Source organism: Miniopterus schreibersii (assembly GCF_964146895.1).
Source record: "Miniopterus schreibersii genome assembly, chromosome: 2".
Lineage (NCBI taxonomy): Eukaryota > Metazoa > Chordata > Mammalia > Chiroptera > Miniopteridae > Miniopterus > Miniopterus schreibersii.
The window spans coordinates 136,824,436-136,845,135 of NC_138102.1; the positions used below are offsets into that span (position 1 = coordinate 136,824,436).

The 20,700-nt window shown below is 46.1% G+C and overlaps 2 protein-coding genes across 8 annotated transcripts in view; one reads left to right on the top strand and one right to left on the bottom strand.

Moving 5' to 3' along the window:
* The window catches only part of LOC308554101 (EEF1A lysine methyltransferase 3), a gene marked incomplete at its 5' end in the record, with an annotated part of 52,187 nt that extends 35,309 nt beyond the window's left edge, over positions 1-16,878 (bottom strand). The window contains 5 exons of one of the 5 annotated variants that reach the window (XR_013998334.1): positions 595-682; positions 6,310-6,432; positions 7,200-7,328; positions 7,915-8,085; positions 8,289-8,429. Coding sequence is in view for 4 of the 5 variants with exons in the window: in XM_081130899.1 (XP_080987025.1) it covers positions 595-682; positions 6,310-6,432; positions 7,200-7,328; positions 7,915-8,085; positions 16,702-16,878 (688 nt within the window). Of the gene's footprint in view, positions 1-594; positions 683-6,309; positions 6,433-7,199; positions 7,329-7,914; positions 8,086-8,246; positions 8,434-8,597; positions 10,446-16,437; positions 16,550-16,701 lie in introns of those variants that run through there. The other 4 variants (XM_081130899.1, XM_081130897.1, XM_081130896.1 and 1 more) reach the window with 4 other exon arrangements.
* A 603-nt stretch (positions 16,879-17,481) lies between these two features.
* On the top strand, positions 17,482-20,650 carry METTL1 (methyltransferase 1, tRNA methylguanosine; the record flags this gene model as incomplete). 3 transcript variants are annotated; one of them, XM_081130902.1, is made up of 6 exons in its annotated part: positions 17,482-17,570; positions 18,252-18,415; positions 19,331-19,515; positions 19,650-19,721; positions 19,853-19,954; positions 20,101-20,650. In XM_081130902.1, 6 exons carry the CDS (start codon positions 17,482-17,484, stop codon positions 20,254-20,256), a joined length of 768 nt encoding a protein of 255 aa, XP_080987028.1. In that variant the 3' UTR covers positions 20,257-20,650. The 3 variants fall into 3 exon arrangements, with proteins under 3 accessions (XP_080987028.1, XP_080987027.1, XP_080987029.1); XM_081130901.1 differs by having other exon boundaries at positions 19,608-19,721; positions 20,101-20,629; XM_081130903.1 differs by lacking the exon at positions 19,853-19,954 and having other exon boundaries at positions 19,608-19,721; positions 20,101-20,632.
* Positions 20,651-20,700: the final 50 nt, after the last annotated feature.

Sequence of the window (20,700 nt, forward strand, 5' to 3'; positions counted from 1 at the left end):
TTTCTATAGCCAGCAGGTTCTGAAAGACTGTACCTTCACAAGTTCAGGATAAGATGTTTTTACAAGAGAGACCAAATTCCTAAAACTAAGGCCCCTAAATTTTCCTGGATCCCTTTCTAAAAAAGGTGAAATGACTTTTGATGTGCTATTTCCCCTATAGTGTACAGAGAAGTAGTCAACTAGAAATCACCAGGACATCTCTGCCTAAAGATATGCTTTGTTTGGTCAGCATAGTGATACATGCAAATGTTGAAATAATTTTAATTAGTTACAAACAGCTAAAAACTGAGAATTTTGTACACAAATCTAAATTCTTTTAAAGAAACTTTAAAATTCTGATGACACTAGAACCCCATTTCCCCCAGGGTAACAACTGACTAGGGCTTGGTAATGGTTCCCCTTCAGCAGAGTGTGAGCTTTTCGGGGTCCTATTGCTCCCTAATACCTAACATACAACCCACTGAGCACATTCATATTATCTAACCTTTTAGGCACATGAGCTTGCAATTCTTGATCTAGATTTGGAGGAATACGAAAGACACCAAAAGATCCAATTCTTAATTTCTAGTTTCCAGAATCCTTACAAATACTCACCAATTGCTAAGGCCAGCTGATCCTTGAGAGAGCCTTCCCGCTCAGGCCCAGCGGGAAGTTCAGCAAGTTCAGAGGAATTCAGGAAGCCCTAAGTGCACACACACACAAAAATATACATGAATCAGGTTTCTACTACTCAAATTATCAAAACACTACGCAAATATAGCCTATTTCTCAGAAATTTATTTAAGACAACTAAAAACAGATATTTACATTAAGCCAAGGACATAAAATATTGGTGACAGTTCCACTTTTATAAATATTTTACTCTATCACTACACCACCCCCAATTCCATTCCACTATCTTCTGGCCTAACTTCTTTTTTTTTCTTCTTTTTTTACGTATTCTCATTGTTTTTTTGTTTGTTTTTTAAGAGAGAAAGAGGAACAGAGAGAAAGAAAGAAAGAGAAACATCGATGTGAGAGAGCAACATCAATCAGCTGCCTCCTGCACAACCCCTACCCAGGATTGAGCTCAAAACCCAGACATGTGCCCTGACCAGGAATTGAATCAGCAACCTTTTGGTGCACGAGTCAATACCCAACCAATTAAGCCACACTGGCCAGGCTGGCCTAACTTCCAAAAATGTAGTTTCCTAGATATCAGGAATAATATTTTCATATCAGTCATAAAATTTTAAGGCTAAAAAGGTTTGAAGATTGTTGGAATGCATAGTAGTACTCAAAGGAGGAAAATTGGACAACAGCTCACAAAACTGCATATACCTTTATCCTTTGATCCTGCAATACTATTTCTAAGAATTTACCAACAATACACTTCCCACAATATGAGTGTATGTATTTGTTGAGCAATTATTTCTTTTTTCAAAAATCCTCACCCATTGCTTTTCTGAGAAAGTGGAAGGGAGGGAGAAAGGGAGAGAAACATTGATGTGAGAGAGACACACTGACTGGTTCCCTTCCACACATGCCCCGACCATGGCCGGGGATCCAGCCTGCAACCAAGGCACGTGCCCTTGGCTGGAATCAAACCTGGGACCCTTCAGTCCATGGGCTGATGCTCTAACCACTGAAGCAAACCAGCTAGGGCTGAGCAATTATTTCTAATAGTAAAATATTGGAAATAGCCTAAATGCCTAAACATAAGAGAAGACTGGTTGAATAAACCACAGCACAGCCATACAATGGTAAACTATGCAGCTGAAAATGAAAAAAGGAGAGCTCCGTGACCTGCTATGAAGTATTTCCAGGCTATATTAAGTGAGAAAAAGCAAATTAAAAGAGTATATACAAATTATACCAGCATTTGTGTATGAGATATTTGTATAAATATGCTTATTTTTGTGAAAAGACATAAAGGATAACCAGAAGCCAATGAAGTTGGTTATCTATGGAGTGGATAGGAAATGGGGTAGAAGTGAGAGAAGAGGGAGTAAGGAGTCCGTGTGTGAGTGACTGTGTGTATATGTGCGTGTGTGTATCTGTGTGTATCATAATTTTAACTTTCAGAGCCTTGTTAATATGTTACACATTCAAACACTAAGCTAACAAGGGTTTGGGGTGAAAACAAAAATTGACTAAACAAACATAAGACTCTAACTGTACTAGAATGAAAAATATAACCTCACAGGCAGGGGGGAGACTAATCCAAATAACTTTGAATATAGTCCTCTGACCACATAATTCCAATGTAAAGACAAAAAGAACATCAAAGAAATCTTGAACTCCTTAGCAAGTTTGTTACTTGCAGTGGTCAGGTATAGTAACTCTGGAACAATTTGGTATGTATTGTTGTTGTTGTTTCTTTCATTGTGGAAGTCTTTATTTTAAGAAAAAAGTTTCGTTAACAAAAAAATTTTTTTAACAAACTTCACTTAGCAAAATACACCCAAAAGGAAATCACAGAAAAGAAAGCTTTAAGTCGATGCAATTTGTTGTGTGGTTTTTTTCTTAATACATCTTTACTGATTTCAGAGAGAGGAAAGGAGAGGGAGAGAGAGAGAAACATCAATGATGAGACAGTCATTGATCAGCTGCCTCCTGCACGCCCCCGGCTGGGGATCGAGCCCGAAACCCGGGCATGTTCCCTGACCGGGAATCGAACCCCAATCGCCTGGATCCTAGGTCAACACTCAACCGCTGAGCCACGCCCGGCCGGGCATGTATTTTAACAATGAGTAAATAAGCAAACTTACCAAAGTTGCTAGGAGTCATTGTACTCACTTGAGAGAGAGGAGATAAAAAGGCGGAATAGGGGAAGAAAAGGAAGACCCCTGTGTGCAGGACTAGAATTCAAGCGCGCGCACGCGGGCGCACACGGTCTACTAAAAGAACAGAGTGGCAACGTCTCAGTAGAAATAAGCATACTTAATGCCCAGATCTTGGTTTCTAAAAACCATTCCCCCAATAAAAGGGATCAGGATTCCTTACTGAAGTAAACAATTCCATGTTTAGGGCAAGAAAAGTATGAAATAAGCCCAGAATATCTTGTATGCCAAAAAGCAAAGAAACACTCATAAAATAATGAGATATCAAAAGGACGATGGGCCAGCCTGCAGAGGTCTGCCTTGCACGGCCAAATCCAGGGATAATGTGAGCATCAGAATAAATACATTTCTTACTCCCCACTCTTATCAAATGCTGAGACCCCAAATTCTGTTGAGAATATTTTTAACCTTTCAAACATTTTAACCACCATGCATATTTATAATGCTATGTAAACTTTCTTTTCCAAAGTCTAAACAAAGCAGGAACATTTTCTTATTCTTTTCCTTTTTTTGTGTGTGTGTGAAAACTAAATAACACTGAGCAAATATCTAAGCAAAGGGATAGAACCATAACAGCAGGATGATATTTTTCTAATTATAGATTTTTGTATTTGATTGGATGTTAACAGTAATTGCTATGACCAAAGATGCTTGGGAAATGCTGGATTAAACAGATTTCCTTACAGTAGAACCACTCAGATGTCTGAAATGTGTTAGCAGGCGCGGGGAAGCCACCAAAAATAAATAAACAATCAAACAAACAATGAATTGTAGCCCACTGTATAGAGTAAGAATCCATGGCTAGGCTGGCGTGACTCATGGTTGAGCATCAACCTACGAACCAGGAGATCACGATTCGATTCCCAGTCGGGACACATGCTCGATCCCCAGTGGGGGGAGTGCAGGAGGCAGCCAATCAATGACACTCTCTCATCACTGATGTTTCTATCTTTTTCTCCCTCTCTCTTCCTCTCTCTGAAATCAATAAAAAAACATATTATAAAAAAAAATTATAAGAGTTATAAAAATAACCCTTATGCAACTATCATAGTAATAACTGATCTGCCAAGAATCATCAATGGATGCTAAAACTATTAGGCAAAAGTTTTTTGGAAACTGGATGTTTACACAGTCTCAAAGAGTCTCCCAAAAAGATAAGCTGTTAATTACAAAGAGAAACATGGTAACTTTACAGTGGAGAAACCTGACAGAAGCCACCTTAACCAAGAGATCAAAATTAGCATCAATAATGGGACCAACAGTTATTACGTACCTCCTGACGTGATGTTCTCAGAAAAATACAGGATGATTTGTTTACTGTTCCTACAAAAACCCATATTCTGAGTCTAAATATGGAGAAGCATCAGACAAACCCAAATTGAAGGACATTCTACAAAATTGTCCCGTACTCTTCAAAAATGTCCGTGTAATGAAAGACAAAGAAAGGAAACTAAATAGACATGACTACTAAAAGTTATGATGATAATAATATGTATATAAAAACTGATAAAGCAAATGAGGCAAAATGTTAACAAATGATGACTCTGGATGAAAGCCCACTGTAGTTTACTCTAGAACACTGGCAACTTTTCTGTAAGTTTGAATTTTTTTCAAAATGAAAGTTTAAGAAATTAAACTAAAGACCATAAGTAGAAACAAATAAAGCTAAAGGAACCGAAGTCCCCTATTACAGATAATGAAACAGAAACACAGTAAAGTAAGTGAATGGCTCAGGGTTACAAACAGAGTTAATGGCAAAGTCAAGGATAGAATTTATAGTTCAAGTGATTCATCTATTCAATACAATTCTAAAAAATAATCTCAACACAATTTTCATATAATGTGACTATTTAATGACAGTAACAATTAGCATTCACCATGAAATCTCAAGAAAAGGAAGAGAAAAATGGTGGTAATGGTAGTACTAAACAAAAGAATTATGTAAGTAGTTGGTTTATTTTTGCCTTGACAATAAGGCTGAATCAAAGGCAAACATATCATTCCTTCCTTGATCCTTCTATGGACAAAAATAAACTTATTCTCCTAAATTATGCCTTCTCCAATATCTTTATTTAAGAATCCTTTCCACCCTGGTCAGGTAGCTCAGTTGGTGAGAGCATCATACCGATACTCCAAAACCTTCAATCCCCCATCACGGCACATGCAAGAATCAACCAATGAATACATAGATAAGTGGAACAACAAATCAATGTTTCCTTCTCTCTCTCTCAAATCCATAAATAAATTTAAAAATAAGAGCCCAGCTGGTGTGGATCAGTGGTTGAGCATCAACCCATGAATCAGGACGTCTCTGGTTGGATTCCTGGTCAGGGCACATGCTATCCCCCTCCTTTCCTCTCTCTCCAAAATCAATAAAAACATATTTTTTTAAAAAAGAATTCTTTCCTCAGATCATTCTAGATTTCTGAATACAAATCTGCACCTGATTTGACTGACTCCACCCCAATGGCATTTATTCATTCAACACAGATTTACTGAGCCTCAACCAAGTGCTGGGCCCACTTCTCTTTCACCAGAGATATAGCAGTGAAAAGACAAATTCCCTGCCTCATGAAGCTTGAGTTCTACTGGGGAAGACAGACAACATACAAATAAATAAAAAATAATAATATATAATTACTATAACAAACATTTTCTTTTTTTTTTTTTTTAAATGTATCTTTATTGATTTCAGAGACAGGAAAGGAGAGGGAGAAAGAGAGATAGAAACATCAATGATAAGAGTCATTGATCGTGCCCGGCCGGGCATGGCTCAGCAGTTGAGCATCGACCTGGGATCCAGGCGATCAGGGTTCGATTCCTGGTCAGGGCACATGCCCGGGTTGCAGGCTGGATCAATGACTCTCTCATCATTGATGTTTCTGTGTCTCTCTCTCCCTCTCCTTTCCTATCTCTAAAATCAATAAAAAATATATATTTTTAAAAAAAAAAAAGAGTCATTGATCGAGCCCACAACCCAGGCATGTGCCCTGACCAGGAATCGAAACCCGATCACCTGAATCCTAGGTCAATGCGCACCGCTGAGCCATGCCCCGCTGGACACAAACTTTTTTTTTTTTCTTTAAATATATCTTTATTGATTTCAGAGAGAGGAAGGGAGAGGGAGAGAGAGAGATAGAAACATCAATGATGAGAGAGTCATTGATCAACTGCAGCCCGCAACGGGGCAAGTGCCTTGACCGGGAATCAAACCCTGATCGCCTGGATCCTAGGTCGACGCTCAACTGCTGAGCCACGCCCGGCCGAGAGACACAAACATTTTTTAATGAAGTAAATTAAGGGGTCAGAGCCATAGGAGGAAGGGTATACCTCTCCAAAAAGGTAACATTTAAGCAGAGACATGAAGTAAGGGAAATATGAGAATATCTGAAAAAAAAGAAACAACAAAGTCCCTAAGGGGGGCAGGGGGAAGGGTGGAACAAATCCACCATGTTGGAGACAATATGTTGGAGACCCCAAAACTCACTTTACTGTATGTGGAGAGTTGATCCTTTAGGCTCTGACAATGCAACATGGTTCCAAGGGCTACTTGCTGGACCAACTGTTGAAATTTTAGGTTTCTTGCAACAAAATCGGTCTCACAATTTACCTGTAGGAATGAAATTATGTTGCTGTATCAGCTATTTACTGACAGTTTCCAAAAGTGCCTTAAGGTTGGAGAGTAAACCAAGGTATTGACAGAATAAGCTGCAGTCTCAACAAACCAGAAGTAAATGACCCCGAATTTTAAATCTGCAGTTCCTCTCCTAGTTTGAGGTCAAAAACTGAATGAAGTGATTCCCACTGTGTCCTTTAGTTAGCAAATGACCTGCACATTCAGAAGATGGTTCCATAATGTCCCCAAAAGACTCACCACAAGTTCTCCACTTGCTTATAGCTGCATGCCAGAATCAACGCATTCTCCAGCCTCCCCCAACTACAACCCAGTTTTGTTATCATCTTATTTATCTCCTCTCACTCTAAACTCTAATCCACCCTAATCTCACTCCAATCGGAATCTGATTCTTCATCAATTGTGGCCCCCAAACCTCTAAATCAACTACACTCTATCCATCAACTAATTAATATCATTCCTAGCTTTAAAATAAAACTGTTCCAGGAAACAATCAGTGACAGGGTGTAAGGCTACAAGACTCACATTTAGGAGTAATATAGACTACTAGGACTTTTCTTATCAACACACCTGTGCATTTCTACACTTAAATGAATCTACAGCTAATAACTGTGGTCTCATGGGTTTAATTCAGCTACCCTTTATGGCTCTCAAACACCTCTTCTTCAAGAATGCAGAGTCTACCACAAAGCCGTATGCTGAAGGGGCAGCTGTGCCTCGTCTCTGGAATTTTGACAACTCACCTCAACTAACACAGTAGAGTTTCCTTCCTGCAGCAGCCCAATCAGGCCTTCTTTAGTCTTCCTCCCATGGAGCTTGGCTGCTTTGCTCCAGCCCTCCTTCTGGGCCTGCTCATGGAGCCAGCTCTCTGCCTATAAATTGAAAAGAAAAAGGGCAGGTGACAAAGTCACAGAATTTAGTATTGAACGGGGCTCTAAAATATGTTCAGGTCCCCTGTCCCTTTATGCTTCCTCTCAATCCCATAATACAAACTGAAGTAACCTATCATTTACTGGCAGCCCAATACTCTGCATTGTGCCTGGTGCTTTGGATAAAGCCAGTCGTCACAAAAACCTATGGGGCAGACAGTAATACTTCCATTACATATACAAGGACAATGCAACTCTGAAAGATGAAGTGAGGTGTCCAAGGTCACAGGGTTAGTGTGAGGGCACCAGGACTGTAGTCCTGGTCCCTCTGACTCCAAAGCTCACATAAGCCCTTTCAGCTCCAAGCAGCAGGAAACAGCACGGCAGTTTGCAAGATGTAATGACCTTTGTTAACCCTGGGATCCTGAGTCAACCGCTGAGGTTGTCATTTAAGTCAGAATCTTATCGGGGGTCGGCCGTCAGGTGTCACTGGGCAGCAAGTCTGACTTCCACGCTCCCGGCGCGACCTCCGCAGGCGCTGAGCTCGGGCTCCGGGACCCGCCCCGCCCCCGGCCCGGCCTCCGCGCACCTGTTTGAGGTCCCCGCCACAAGTCTCCAGAGCTTTCCTGCAGTTGACGAAGGAATAGCCCGTTTTTCGCCGCAGCTTCATGAGGAGCTCCTTGCTGGAGGCCGAGGCCAGCAGGGGCCCAGCGTGGAAAGTGTGGCGTGGCTGGGGCGACCGGCGCGGGAGGGGCCCTGCCTGGAGGGGTAAGAAGAAAGGGATGAGAAGCAGAACGCGGCGAGGCGACTCCGGAGGGACTGGGCCCCGGGGGCGAGGCCGTGAGCCGAGCCCGACCGCAAAGAGGCGATAGGGTGGGACGGGGTCCGAAACGGGGTCGGAGGTAGGGGCGCACGGGAGACCTGCAAGGAAAGCAGGTCGGTGCAGGGGCGAAAACCCCTCACCGGGCAGCTCCGGGTCCGCGCGATCGGGCAGAGGCGCAGGGACCGCAGCAGCGACATCTCTCCGGCCGCCGCACGCCGCCGGGGTCCGGCGCACTGGGGAGGCCACCGGCCTACGGCGTGGCGGCAGCGCCAAACCTCTCCACCGGAAAGCGCCGAACGGCGACGCCGCCCCCTGCCGGCCGGAGGGAGCACGCTCGCCTCCCCCCCTCCCCCCCTTGGCTTATTAAAACATTATTTCAGGATGGATGCTACCCGCAGGTGAAATAGGAAACCTCGAGACCAAGTCGTCACAAAATAACAACACAAAACATGTGGTAATACTTTGTTTCTTTATTTCCAAGGCTCTTTCATATCCATTATCCATTTATGAGTCAAGACAAAATTATGAGATAGGTGGGTGGGTTCAGAAATTTGCCAGAGGTCGCCAAGGGAGATGGGGGCCTAATCCCGTCAACAAACCCAATAAATATTTGTTGAATGAGCAAAATATTTGTTGAACACTACGGTGTGCCAGGAACTATGCTAGGAGGCTTCAGGGAATTACAGATAATAAATTACAGCCCTACCCTCCAAAGTAATCTAATAGTGAGAAAATAGGGAGCAGACACATGACCACACAAGACAAATCTCATTAGATGAAGTTAAAGGGTGTCAAAAGAGAAAGAAAACACATCCAAACAGAAGGCTCAGGAAAAGCTCTTTTCAGGCTAAGAGTAATGAAGATTTTGACAGATAGAAATAGCCCTTCCAGGGAGGGAATCATCAGAGAATGAAGAAAGAAGTCAGGGAATCTTGGTGTGTGTTTAAGGAACAAAGAGTAGACCTTTTGTAATTTGGTCTGAGGTTGCAATACATTTTGGAAACCAGTAGGAAATGAAGTAGAGGGAAATTTGGGATTACACGAGATAGACTGAGTACCAAGCAGAGGAGCTTATTCTTGCTTCTGTAGGCAGCAGAAGCTAATCAGAGATGATTTTGGAAGACCATGAGTTGGAGACCAGGAGTCCAGAGGAAGTGATATGTGGCTCAACAAGTAAGGATAGCCCCAACCAGAGTTACTACAGTGGGAAGAGAAAAGAGGCGAAGGAAGGAAAGATCACCAGGGAAGAAAGGACCAACAGGGCTTGGAAACCTAAAGAAAAATAAACAGAAGAACCAAGAACTTAGTGATTAGGGCCCCAGCTCCAAAAAGGATGAAGTTACAGACCAAGGGACAGCTCTGCTGCCTCTCCCCAGCTTCAGGCCTGGGAGGAGACCCAGTTAGAGTCACGGTCCCTCCAGGCTATCTCTAGAAGCAAATGCGTGGTCTGAGGCTTCTTACTTCCCAGCCCCCCAACAAAAGCCTGAGTTCTTTGGATGTAGAAGAGATCTTTAGTGCTCATGTTTCTTTTCCTTTAAGAAAAATTATAAAAAGACAACAGCAGGACTGGAAGTGATCAGTGACCGTCTCTCTGCAGCCACTGCTCTCACATTTCATTTATCCCCCCTTCCCCTAAAAACCCTGGATACCCTCCCATCATCATCCTTTGCTGAGAACAAGAGCTAGGAACTTCCTTTATGCTCTAACCCAGTGCTGCTAGGGCTCTAGGATTCTTAACAAGCAGTCACGTCCCTGCACCTGCCCAAGGGTACCCGAGGGAACAGAGGAAAGGAGGAAAGAGAGAGGCAAGGGATATCCATCCTTTTAGGTCCTTATGTTTCTGGCTTTGGAGATATGGCAGTTCCTTCATTAGGACAAGGGATTCCGAGAAGCAGGAGGGTGACATCAAGCAGGCTTTGGATCCCTATGCCAGGCCCTATAGATGTTGACATTTTCATCCTCATACCGCTGGGCCAGCTCCAGTTGGAAATGCTGGGGCAGGAGGTGCTGAAAGAAGCTCTCTGTCCCATGCTCCTCTCTCATCTTGGAGGCCAGATAGATGGTGCCATGGGGCCCGCACAGGTGTTGGAGGGTCCCCAGCAGCAGTGGGAAGGTGGGCTCCAGATACACGATATCAGCCCCCAACACGAGGTCATAATCTCCAGGGAAGACATGCTGGTCAATCCCCCAGGACAAAGCGCGGACCCGGGCCCGGCCTCCAGCTGGCACATTGGCCTGGACGTTCCCCTGGATCTGTTCTAGGGCCAGGGGCAGGTCAGTGATGGTAACATCCCCCCCTGAGAGAGAGGAAGGAAGAGAAATGCAAGTCAGAGGGACCGACAAAGGGGTCTCGGCTCCTGCCCAGAAGATCCAGAGGCCTCAGGGATCTAGAGGACAATGTCTTGACAGCCGAAGTCCACGCTTTGGCTTTTAGTTGCCACTCTCATTACTCTACATTCTACAACATCAACATTCCCTCGAAGCTAATCTTCAACCTCTCTGCTCAAAACACAACAATCACATGTCAGCAGAAGCCTGGGCAGCACTAAGCTGGAGATGGGCTCTGCACCCACCCCCTACTGACACAGACACAGACCAGCCCTCAGGGGCCTGGAAAGCTTCCCAGAAGACATGACCTCAGTGAGCCTTAAAGGACAAGTAGGAGTTAGTCAGGCGGAGCTTTCCAAGCAGATAACAGGGAGTATAAAGGCCTGGTGGTGAGAGGGCATGGAGTATTCGAGGAAGGCTGGATCTTAGACAATGTGGGAGGGAGGAGAAAAGTGTCAAATCATGAGCATAAAGAGAACAATGATTATGACAGAGATTCAGGCTTGATGCTGAGGACAACAGGTTTTAAATGTAGAAGTAGGGGGGAAAGATAATTAGATTAGCCATCTCAGAAAGCTTCATTCATGCAATAAATATATGTATTGAACATCTAAGTTTTGGGGATACAGTGGTGAGCAAGACAAAACCTCATCCTCCCTTGAGTTTTATCCTAGAGGTAGAGACACACTAAGTACTGCAAAACTCTTTCATCATTACCATGATGACCATTATAGAAACAGCAAGTGTTAAGAATTCACTCATTCATTAATTCACATTTATTATGTGCCTATATGCCAGGTGCTGAGAATAGAGCAGTAAGCCAATCGAGACAAGGATTCCTCTGCTCATGGAGCTTACAGTCTAGTGGCAAAAATGGAAAATGAACAAAACACATAAAATACACTGCACATGAGATGGTAATAAGTGCTCTGGTGAAGGAAGCACCAAGCAGGGAAGAATAAGAACTATTTGAGGGCCCTGACCAGTTTTGCTCAGTGGTTAGAGCATCAGCCTGTGGACTGAAGGGCCCCGGGTTCAATTCCAGCCAAGGGCACATACCTAGGTTGCAGGCTCAGTCCCTGGCTGGTTGGGGGCGTGTGGGAGGCAACCAATCAATTCAGAGATGTTTCTCTCCCTCTCCCACTATCTCTGAAAAGCAATGGAAAATATCCTCAGGTAAGGATTAAAAAAAGAAGAGCTGCTTAAGGGACAGACAGGAAATGTAATTTTAAATGGGATGGTTAGGGAAAGCCTTACTGAGGAGGTACCTTTGGGCAAAGAAAGATGAAAGCGATGGGAAAAAACCACTTGGGTCTCTCAGGCTAAAATGTACCAAATGAGGGACCACAAAGCTCAAAGACCTTGAGGCAGGAGTGTGCCTGGCAGGCCTGAGGAGCAGCAGGAAGGCCTGTTGCTGGAGTAGAGTGAGGGGATAAAAGTGGGGGACAGATCCTAACCAGGGCCTTTTCAGGAGGCTGAGAAATTGGGCTTTTAGTCTGGGTGAGATAGGAAGCTACTAGATAATTTTATATGGAAGAAGGACATACACTGAGTTATGCTTTTAAAGGATTACTCTGGCTGCTGGGATGAGAAAAGACGGCAGCGGGGCAAGTTCAGAAGCAATGACCCCAGTTACATGATGGTGGTTTGAACCAGGGCAGTAGCAACGTCTTACAAGTGGTCGGATCCTGGATATATTTTGAAGGTAGTCAACAGAATTTGCTGACAGGTTAGATATAAAATACTAGAGAGAGAAAGAAATTGAGCCTGGCACCAAGATGTTTGGCCTGACCAACTAGAAGACCGAACTACCATTCATTTAGATGAAGAAGACTGCAGGAGGAGCAGGATTGGACAGGAAGATCATGAGTTTGTTTCTGGACACATTAAATTTGAGACATCCATCAGACAAGCACACCATATCCCAGTAGCTGAGGTTACACAAACAAGTCTGGAGGGAGACATAGGCCAGTCAGAGAGTTATCAGCATAGAAAGGGCATTTAAAGCCATAACACGAAAGGATTGCTTGGGACTGAGTGCAGACAGAACAGGGAAGGGCTCACAGCACTTCTCCTGAGCCCTGGAGCACTCAGATGAAAAGTAACCAACAAAGGAGAATGGAAAAGAATGCCAGTGAGGTAGACAGAAACTAAAAGAGCGGCGCCCTGGAAACCAAGGGAAGTGCTTCAAGGAGGAAGGAATGTGAAATGCTGCAAAGTTAAGAAAAGTGGGCTCATAACTGACTCCTGTGTTTAACCACATACAGTTGGGAATGAAGCTCACAGCTTTGACTAGAGAAACTGGAATGGATGGGGCATGAGGGGGCTCTCCTTGAAATGGACTGAGGAAAGAATAGGAAGAGGGGAACTACAGACAGTGAATATTAACTCTTGAGGAATTTTTGTCATAGAAGAGAAATGGCATGGTACCAGGAAGGATATGTAGGATCTAGAGTTTTTCTGAAATAGAAGAAACTACAGTGTACTTATGTATGTTATACATATACATACACACACAGAATGAACCAGAGTGAAGGAAAACCTGATAAAGCATGAGAGATGTGGTAGGAGAGATGTTTACTGGAACAATGCCTTGGAGTAGATGAGAAGGTCTGGTGTCTCCTGACAAGTGGGGGGCTTGACCTTAGCTAGGAGCATAGCTCTCACTCATTCATGGTACACACACAACAGGAGAGAAGGCAGCACACACAGACCCAGATGCAGTAGAGTAGAACATGTGGACTTTTTCTATGAAAAAATTGAAGCAATCAGAAGAGATAGGAAACAAAGTCTTCAGATAGGGGAGGAAGCATATGGAGGTTGGAAGGGCAAGAAGGTAACAATCAGGTGTTTAGGAGAGGAGACTAAGTGGACAAGGGAGGGGTAATAGGCTAGCTGGATAGCACTTAAGGATGCACCTGAGGTTAGTAACAAATTTAAAATGAAACCAGTCAGCACAGTTGTGTATATACTAGGAGGGCCTGAGCTAGCCTGGGGTGGCAGTGTCAAGGAGGCCCTCCCTTGGAAGAGATGTTTGAGCTGAGTACTAAAAGATGCATATGCACTAACCAACTGGTATGAGGATTTCAGACACAGAGTACAGCCTCTGTGAAGGCTCCAAGGAAGGGAGCATCAAGATGAGTCCCTGGCCCAGTAACTTATTGGTTAGAGCATCATCCTGATACTCCAAGGTTGTGGGTTCAATCCCCAGTCAGGACACATACAAGAATCAACTGTGAATGCATAAATGGGTGAAACAACAAATCGATGTTTCTCTCTCCCTTCCTTTCTTTCTCTCTAAAATCAATTATAAAAAGCCCTGACCACTGTGGCTCAGTTGTTTGGGCATTGTCCCATGCACTGAAAGGTTGCTGGTTTTTTCCTGGTCAGGGCACATGCCTGGGTTCAGGCTGGATCCCTAACGGGGGGTCTGCAGGAGGCAGCTGATCAATGTTTTGCTCTTACATCAATGTTTCTCTCTCTCTCCCTTTTCTCTGAAAAATCAAAAAATCTTAAAAAAAACACAAAAAACAATAAAATCAATTTTAAAAAAAGATAGACCTGAGGAACTGACAGAGGGTAATAGATAGCACAAGGCACAAAGGAAGGGGAGGGAGAGGCACAGAAAGAGGCTAGAGAGGCAGGCAGGGCCTTGGAGGCTATGCTAAAAACATGTTGGTTCTAACCTGAAAGCAACAAGAAGCTACTGAAAAATGGAAGTAGGGGGTAATTACAGTTACATTTTGAAAAGATCACTCTGACTGCTGGGTGGAGTGGTCAGAAGTCTAGGCGGTGGCAAGGAGTTGAAGCAGGAAGACCAGTTTGACTAATCGTGGCAGTCTAGGCAAGTAATGGTGGTGGCATGAATGGGAGAGCTGTCAGTGTCCATGGAAAAACATGACATTTAAGATCCTATTCACCAAAGTCAGCCCAATAAATAAATAAATAAATAAATAAGAGTTTTAAGAGATTTTTAGGAGATCAAATCAATAGGACTTGAATAACGGGTATGAGGGTGAGAAAAAGAGATGTGTCAAAGGTGATGTCTAGGTTTCCCACTGGGCAGGTGGTGGTTTCCTTCATTGAGACTGGGAAGTCTGAGGAAGAAGCAGGGTTAGTGGGAGAAAGGTCAAAAGATCAAATTTGGGCATGCCAATCTTCCCCATCGGAAAACTCTAATGAAAATCCAGGGAGGAGATGGCAGTGGCCTGAACTAGAGATGGTGGGAAGAGCAGACAACTGGGGAAGCATTAAGGACATAGGGTTGGCTGATTGTCAGGATGTAAGGGAAGAAGGTAAGGGACAAGGTGACAGTCAGATTTGACTTGGCAGCTGGATAGGGGTCAAAGGAGGAGAAACCAGCCTAAGAGTAAGGGAAAGTAGGTGTTCTCAACCAGGCTACAGGCTTTTCTCCAATTTTAGCATAACTGCCCACATCTCATTTACCCTTCCTCATGGAAAACTACTGTTGCCACTCATTCCATTCTTTCTGAGCCTGCTGTGTTCACACTGTTCACCTCTTTCCCTTCTAACAGAGCTTCTTTTTGGATTCCAGGGAGTCAAGGGAGCATGGCCAGACTATGTCTGCTGGCTCTGTGCATGCCTCACCAGAGTTATTGTACTGTAACATCTTCCCTGTCTTCCCCACTAGACCATGAGCTCCTTGGGGAGAGGAAATCTTACTTGTATTCTAGTACCTAGCATGACTTTGGCACATAGAGACCCCCAAATACATGTTGGCTGAATGAACAGAAGAATGAGTGCCTGCCTCTGGCAAGACTTCCCTGAATGTAACCCAGTTGTGTCCCTCCCTCCAAACAAGGATATGTTAATTTGCATTTCTAGGGAGATGACATCTTAAGTGTTTTCGGTCTGAGGTTTTGCCTATCAGATTATAAATTAAAAAACTGTTTCCTTTGTAGTTTTTGGTTCTTGACAAAAGTGAAGCAAAGTTTTCCTTACCTTTTCCTTTTCCAGGTCTGTGGTGCCTAATTCCTACCCAGCTTCCCATAAAACACACCCTAACCCTTAGAAACTCTTAAGCTTTCTCCCAAGCAATCAAAACCTTAAAAATCTTGCCTGGCCGGGCGTGGCTCAGCAGTTGAGCGTCGACCTAGGATCCAGGCGATCGCGGTTCGATTCCCAGTCAGGGCACATACCCGGGTTGCAGGCTCGAACCCCAGTCAGGGGCGTGCAGGAGGCAGTTGATCAATGACTCTCTCATCATTGATGTTTTTCTCTCTCTCTCCCTCTCCTTTCCTCTCTCTGAAATCAATAAAGGTATATTTTTAAAAAACAACCTCAAAAATCTTTAAAAAATATATACTACAGCTGGGTGTGGCTCAGTGGTTGAGCATTGACCTAGGACCCAAGAGATCGGGGTTCGATTCCCTGTCAGGACACATGCCCAGGTTGCGGGCTGCAGTCGATCAATGACTCTCTCATCATTGATGTTTCTATCTCTCTCTCTCCCTCTCCCTTCCTCTCTCTGAAATCACTAAAGATATATTTAAATTAATTAATTAATTAATAATAAATAAATAAATAAATAAAATATACTCATAATCAAGTTATAAAGCACTTAGGAGGTTTAATACCCACAGGTTACTTCCCCTACAAGGTACCCCCAAATAGGCATCTTGCCAGAAGACCATGTCCAAAGCAAAGGCGCTTTTAAGTGACAGTATTGTCCATGAAATCACAAAAAGGAAAAAGGTAGAGAAAATTCTTTCTATTAAGGCCTGCGGGGTTTTTATATTCTGCCCCTAAATCAACCACCTTGGGAGCTCTGACAACCAGTAAGCACTGCCTGACACACAAAAGCAGGCGTTTAAAAAGGGGGGGAGGGGGACTAGGCTGGTCCCAAATCATTCCCCTCTCCCAAGAATCCAGGAAGGGACCATTTCTCCACATCCCCGTCCCCGTCCCCCCAACCCTCTCTGAACCCCAAAGTTCACGCACCCTGCAGCGCTGCCAAGATTCCCACGATGCCGGTCCCCGCACCCAGTTCGATCACCTTCTTGTCTCGGAAATCCACATTTTGATTTTCGAAATAGTTGCACAGACTCACAGCCTATGAGAGAGAGAGAGAGAGAGAGAGAGAGAGAGAGAGAGAGAGAGAGAGAGCGAGCGCCTGAATGTCGAGGGGATAGCTCCATATGGCAAAGGGAGAGTCCGGGGTGTGGACCTCCCGTGGACCCTCGCCCGGAGCCACCCACTCCTCACCGCGTCCCACACGCGCGCTGCCACCCCGAGGCGGGACCCGAAGTTCTGCGTGATGCTCAGCACGTGCCCACAGAAACAGAACCGGCTCCTCTCCGAGTAAGAGTCGGCGAAGAGTCCGACCTCCCGCGGGAACACCGACTCGGGCTCGGATGCAGAATCTGGGCGGAGGTCCGCCATCTGGTCCAGAGAGTTCGGGACGCCGCCAGCAGTCCTGGGATCCGGAATCTGGAGCAGGGTCGGGGGTGGGGGGCCTCGGGCCCTCTGGCTGCCCCGTGGCACCGAGCCCCGCCCCCCTGCAATTGCCCTCCTCCCTCCAGCTTGGCTTCCTGGAGGTGGGATGGGGAGCCGCCCCTCCCACTCCGGTCCCAGCCCACCCGACGGGACTCACTCCAGACCACGCAGGTCAGACCTGGCAGTCTGTCTCGAGACCCGGAGAGAGGGAGCGGAGCGAGGATTAATTCTACCGTAGGAAGTGGGGTTCCCAAACCCCTTTTACCTACGGGGTGCACGGTTTCCTGAAATCAGAATAGTAACCCAGACCAGGCCGACGCAGGCTAAGGAAAGCGGTCCGGCGCGGGTCCGGGCCATGCCTGCACCCTTTGCAGACACACGGAGCAGAGGAGCCTCGCTGCCCTCGGGTCCGCCCCGCCCAGCGCAGTCGAATCTTCTCCTGGGTCTTTAAGGGGCGGGGCCTGCTCACAACGTGTTGATGCGTCATTAGCGTGCGCCGCGGGCCTCAGGCTCCACGTGGATTCGGTAAAGAAACTCCCAGCTGGGATCATGGCGGGAGCCGAGGCCCCGCAGCCGCAGAAGCGTTACTATCGGCAGCGTGCTCACTCCAACCCCATGGCGGACCATACGCTGCGCTAGTGAGTGAGCAGGGCAGGGGGCAGGGGGCAGGAAGGAGGGCGGGCTACGCAGAATGGCCCCAAGCACCCGGAGAGGACTGTGCGTGGACGGCAGGGAGGGTTCAGGACCCACCCGGGAGGAGCCGCTGGGTGACGTCAGTTTGGGGGGGTAGATTCGGCGGCGGGCGGGGTTGGCGGGCGGAGGGGGCGTGGCGTTCTGGCCAAGTCGGGGTAGTGGGGCAAGTCTGGCAGGACAAAGAAATTGTTTCTGAGACTCGAGTGATGGCGGCAGAATACCTTTTACATCTTAAGGTTTCCTTTGTCGGATTTAATAAAAAAGACAAACACCCAATCCTGCCCACACCTTACTCCATCCTCTTCACACAGAGCACGTAAACAAAGATCCCAGCGCCTTTAGGAAGCCCGTCTCCGGGAGAAGGGGAACGTGTGGCCCAGGAGTGCCCAGCCAGAGTCACATCAGCCCCTAGATACGGAGATGGGCGGGTCAGCAATCACGGGCCTCTGATTCACAGGGTGGTTTCCACTGTGTCTGCCGGAGGCCACAGGACCCATTGTTACAGAATTTTTTAGAAACTCTCTCGTCTACTTCCCGCCCTTACCCATCCACCCACGCACATGTAGTACCACTTCTGCAATGGTGTGACCAGCCTTCTCATGCTTCTCACGTCTTCTCTCCAATAGCCCTGTGAAGCCGGAGGAGATGGATTGGTCTGAGCTATATCCAGAGTTCTTCGCTCCACTGACTCAAAATCAGAGCCACGATGACCCAAAGGATAAGAAAGAAAAGAGAGCTCAGGCCCAAGTGGAGTTTGCAGACATAGGCTGTGGCTATGGTGGCCTGTTAGGTAATACTCTATCTGGCCCTTTCTCTGGGCAAGCAGAGGCAACACCTAGGTTCTGCCACCTCAGCAGGTTTGGTGGGGCCATAGTTGGCCTTTCCCCTTCGGACCAGACATTGGTGCTGTGACATCAGTGTGGAGAGTCTCCACCTTCCCTCCACTCTGGGTTTGTGGCCTTTGCCCTGGAGAAGGGAGGAGACTGCCTCAAGTGCCTCTTAAAACTTGGGTTGTCCCGTCTGGCCTGGCCCCTGGCCCCAGTCACTACGTGAACCATTTCACCTACCAAGTGCCGGGTCAGTGAGCTGGTCAGCACAAGCGTCAGAGATTAGCCACTGTGACCAGTGATCCTGAACTGTCTTTCTCAGGGATTCCACCACTCCCCCCTTCCTCACCAGAGCTCATTCCTTTTGCTCCACTCTCCTGTTTTTGAGTTCCTCTAGTATTATCGGTATTGCCCCAGACATGCTTGCTAAGCCCCTTCTCTATTTTTAGATCTTCCCATAGAGATAATGGACTGACGGAGAGGAAGAGCATGCTACTTGGTGGCAGAAAACTTTGGTTCAGGTTCCAGTTCTGTCTCTTCTTAGCTCTATGACCTTGGACATTTCTGATCTCAGTTTCCTCATATTCACAATTTACCAGGGTTCTAAGAGGATTAAATGAGAGAATGTGTGGAAACACTAAAGCACTTGCAAATATATATGTATTCCCAGGCCCTCCCACCTCCAGTCCTAGTGACAATTTCCCAATCTACCCCAGCCCTCTTCTCCAGCATAGAACCATCCATATAGACCTCTCTGTCCACATTTGCCATTCCTGATTTTGGTAGTTGCAGATTGAGGTTTCCTTTCCTGTATTGACTTCTTTGAAGAAGTTCCTGTGGTATGAGGTTGATGATTCGTTTCCTATTTCTGTATCCAGTGGAACTGTCACCGCTGTTCCCAGACACACTGATTCTGGGTCTGGAGATACGGGTAAAGGTCTCAGACTATGTACAGGACCGGATTCGAGCCCTACGAGCAGCTCCTGGAGGTGGCTTCCAGAACATTGCCTGTCTCCGTAGCAATGCCATGAAACACCTTCCTAACTTCTTCTGCAAGGGCCAGGTGGGGAGAGGCCCTGGTGGGTTAGGCTGGTAGGAAGGTGGGACATGGAGGCCAGGCTCTCACAACCCAGTTGGTGCATGTCTGTCTCACAGCTGACAAAGATGTTCTTCCTCTTCCCTGACCCACATTTCAAGCGGACGAAGCACAAGTGGCGAATCATCAGTCCCACACTGCTGGCAGAATATGCCTACGTGCTGAGAGTTGGGGTGAGTCGGGAGTGGGAGAAAGGGTGGAATGAGTGGCCTATTCAGGGACCTTCCTCTAAGAATTCAGTGGAAATGCAGCCCATCATCTCACTGCTCAATCACATGCAGTCCCCCTGATTTTGCCTGTGCAGGGGCTGGTATATACTATAACTGATGTGCTGGAGCTTCACGAATGGATGTGTACCCATTTTGAAGGGCACCCCTTATTTAAGCGTGTGCCTCTGGAGGAGCTGGTAAGTTGGGGGCTGAAGGGAAATTGTGAAGATACAGGCCCTTTCCAGACTGGTTTTATATTCTTTGAACCCAGCTCAATGCCAAGAGGATGGGATGGGAATCTCAGGCCAGGGGTGGTCAAGGACTTATTGGATCCTTCTCCCAGAGTGAAGACCCCATTGTGGGACATTTGGGAACCTCAACTGAGGAGGGAAAGAAAGTTCTACGCAATGGAGGAAAGAATTTCCCTGCCATCTTCCGAAGAATACAGGATCCCACCCTCCAGGAGGTGACCCCCAATCCTACCCCTCCTGCTCACTGACTGCTTATCTGTCTTCATCTGGACTCCATCTTCCAGGAACTAGAAAGAAGAACAAACCCCTGGACCTTCCCAGCTGAGACTGCTGGGGCTTATAGGCAACAGTCTCTCAAAATAGTTGGGGGACTGCCCAGGGCAGAACCCTGGTTTTCACAACTACCCTTGCCTCCTCTCACCTTCCTGCCCCTCCATTGCCAGCAGAAAGCAGAAGAAGCTAACTGGGAAAGTCAGAAGACCTTGGACCAGAAGGGATGTTTGGGAGGGTGTGGGGTCTTGCTCCCCCTTAGCACTTCCTTCTCCCTCTCGGATCTCTCCTCAGCTGGAGTGAGGAATACAATTCTCCACTGTCCATCTAAACAGCCTGCTAGGTTCAAATCACCTGTCCACTTGTGTGTGCTTTGCAGTCCTGGGGATAACATATACGTGGGCACATGTCCATGCTGGTAT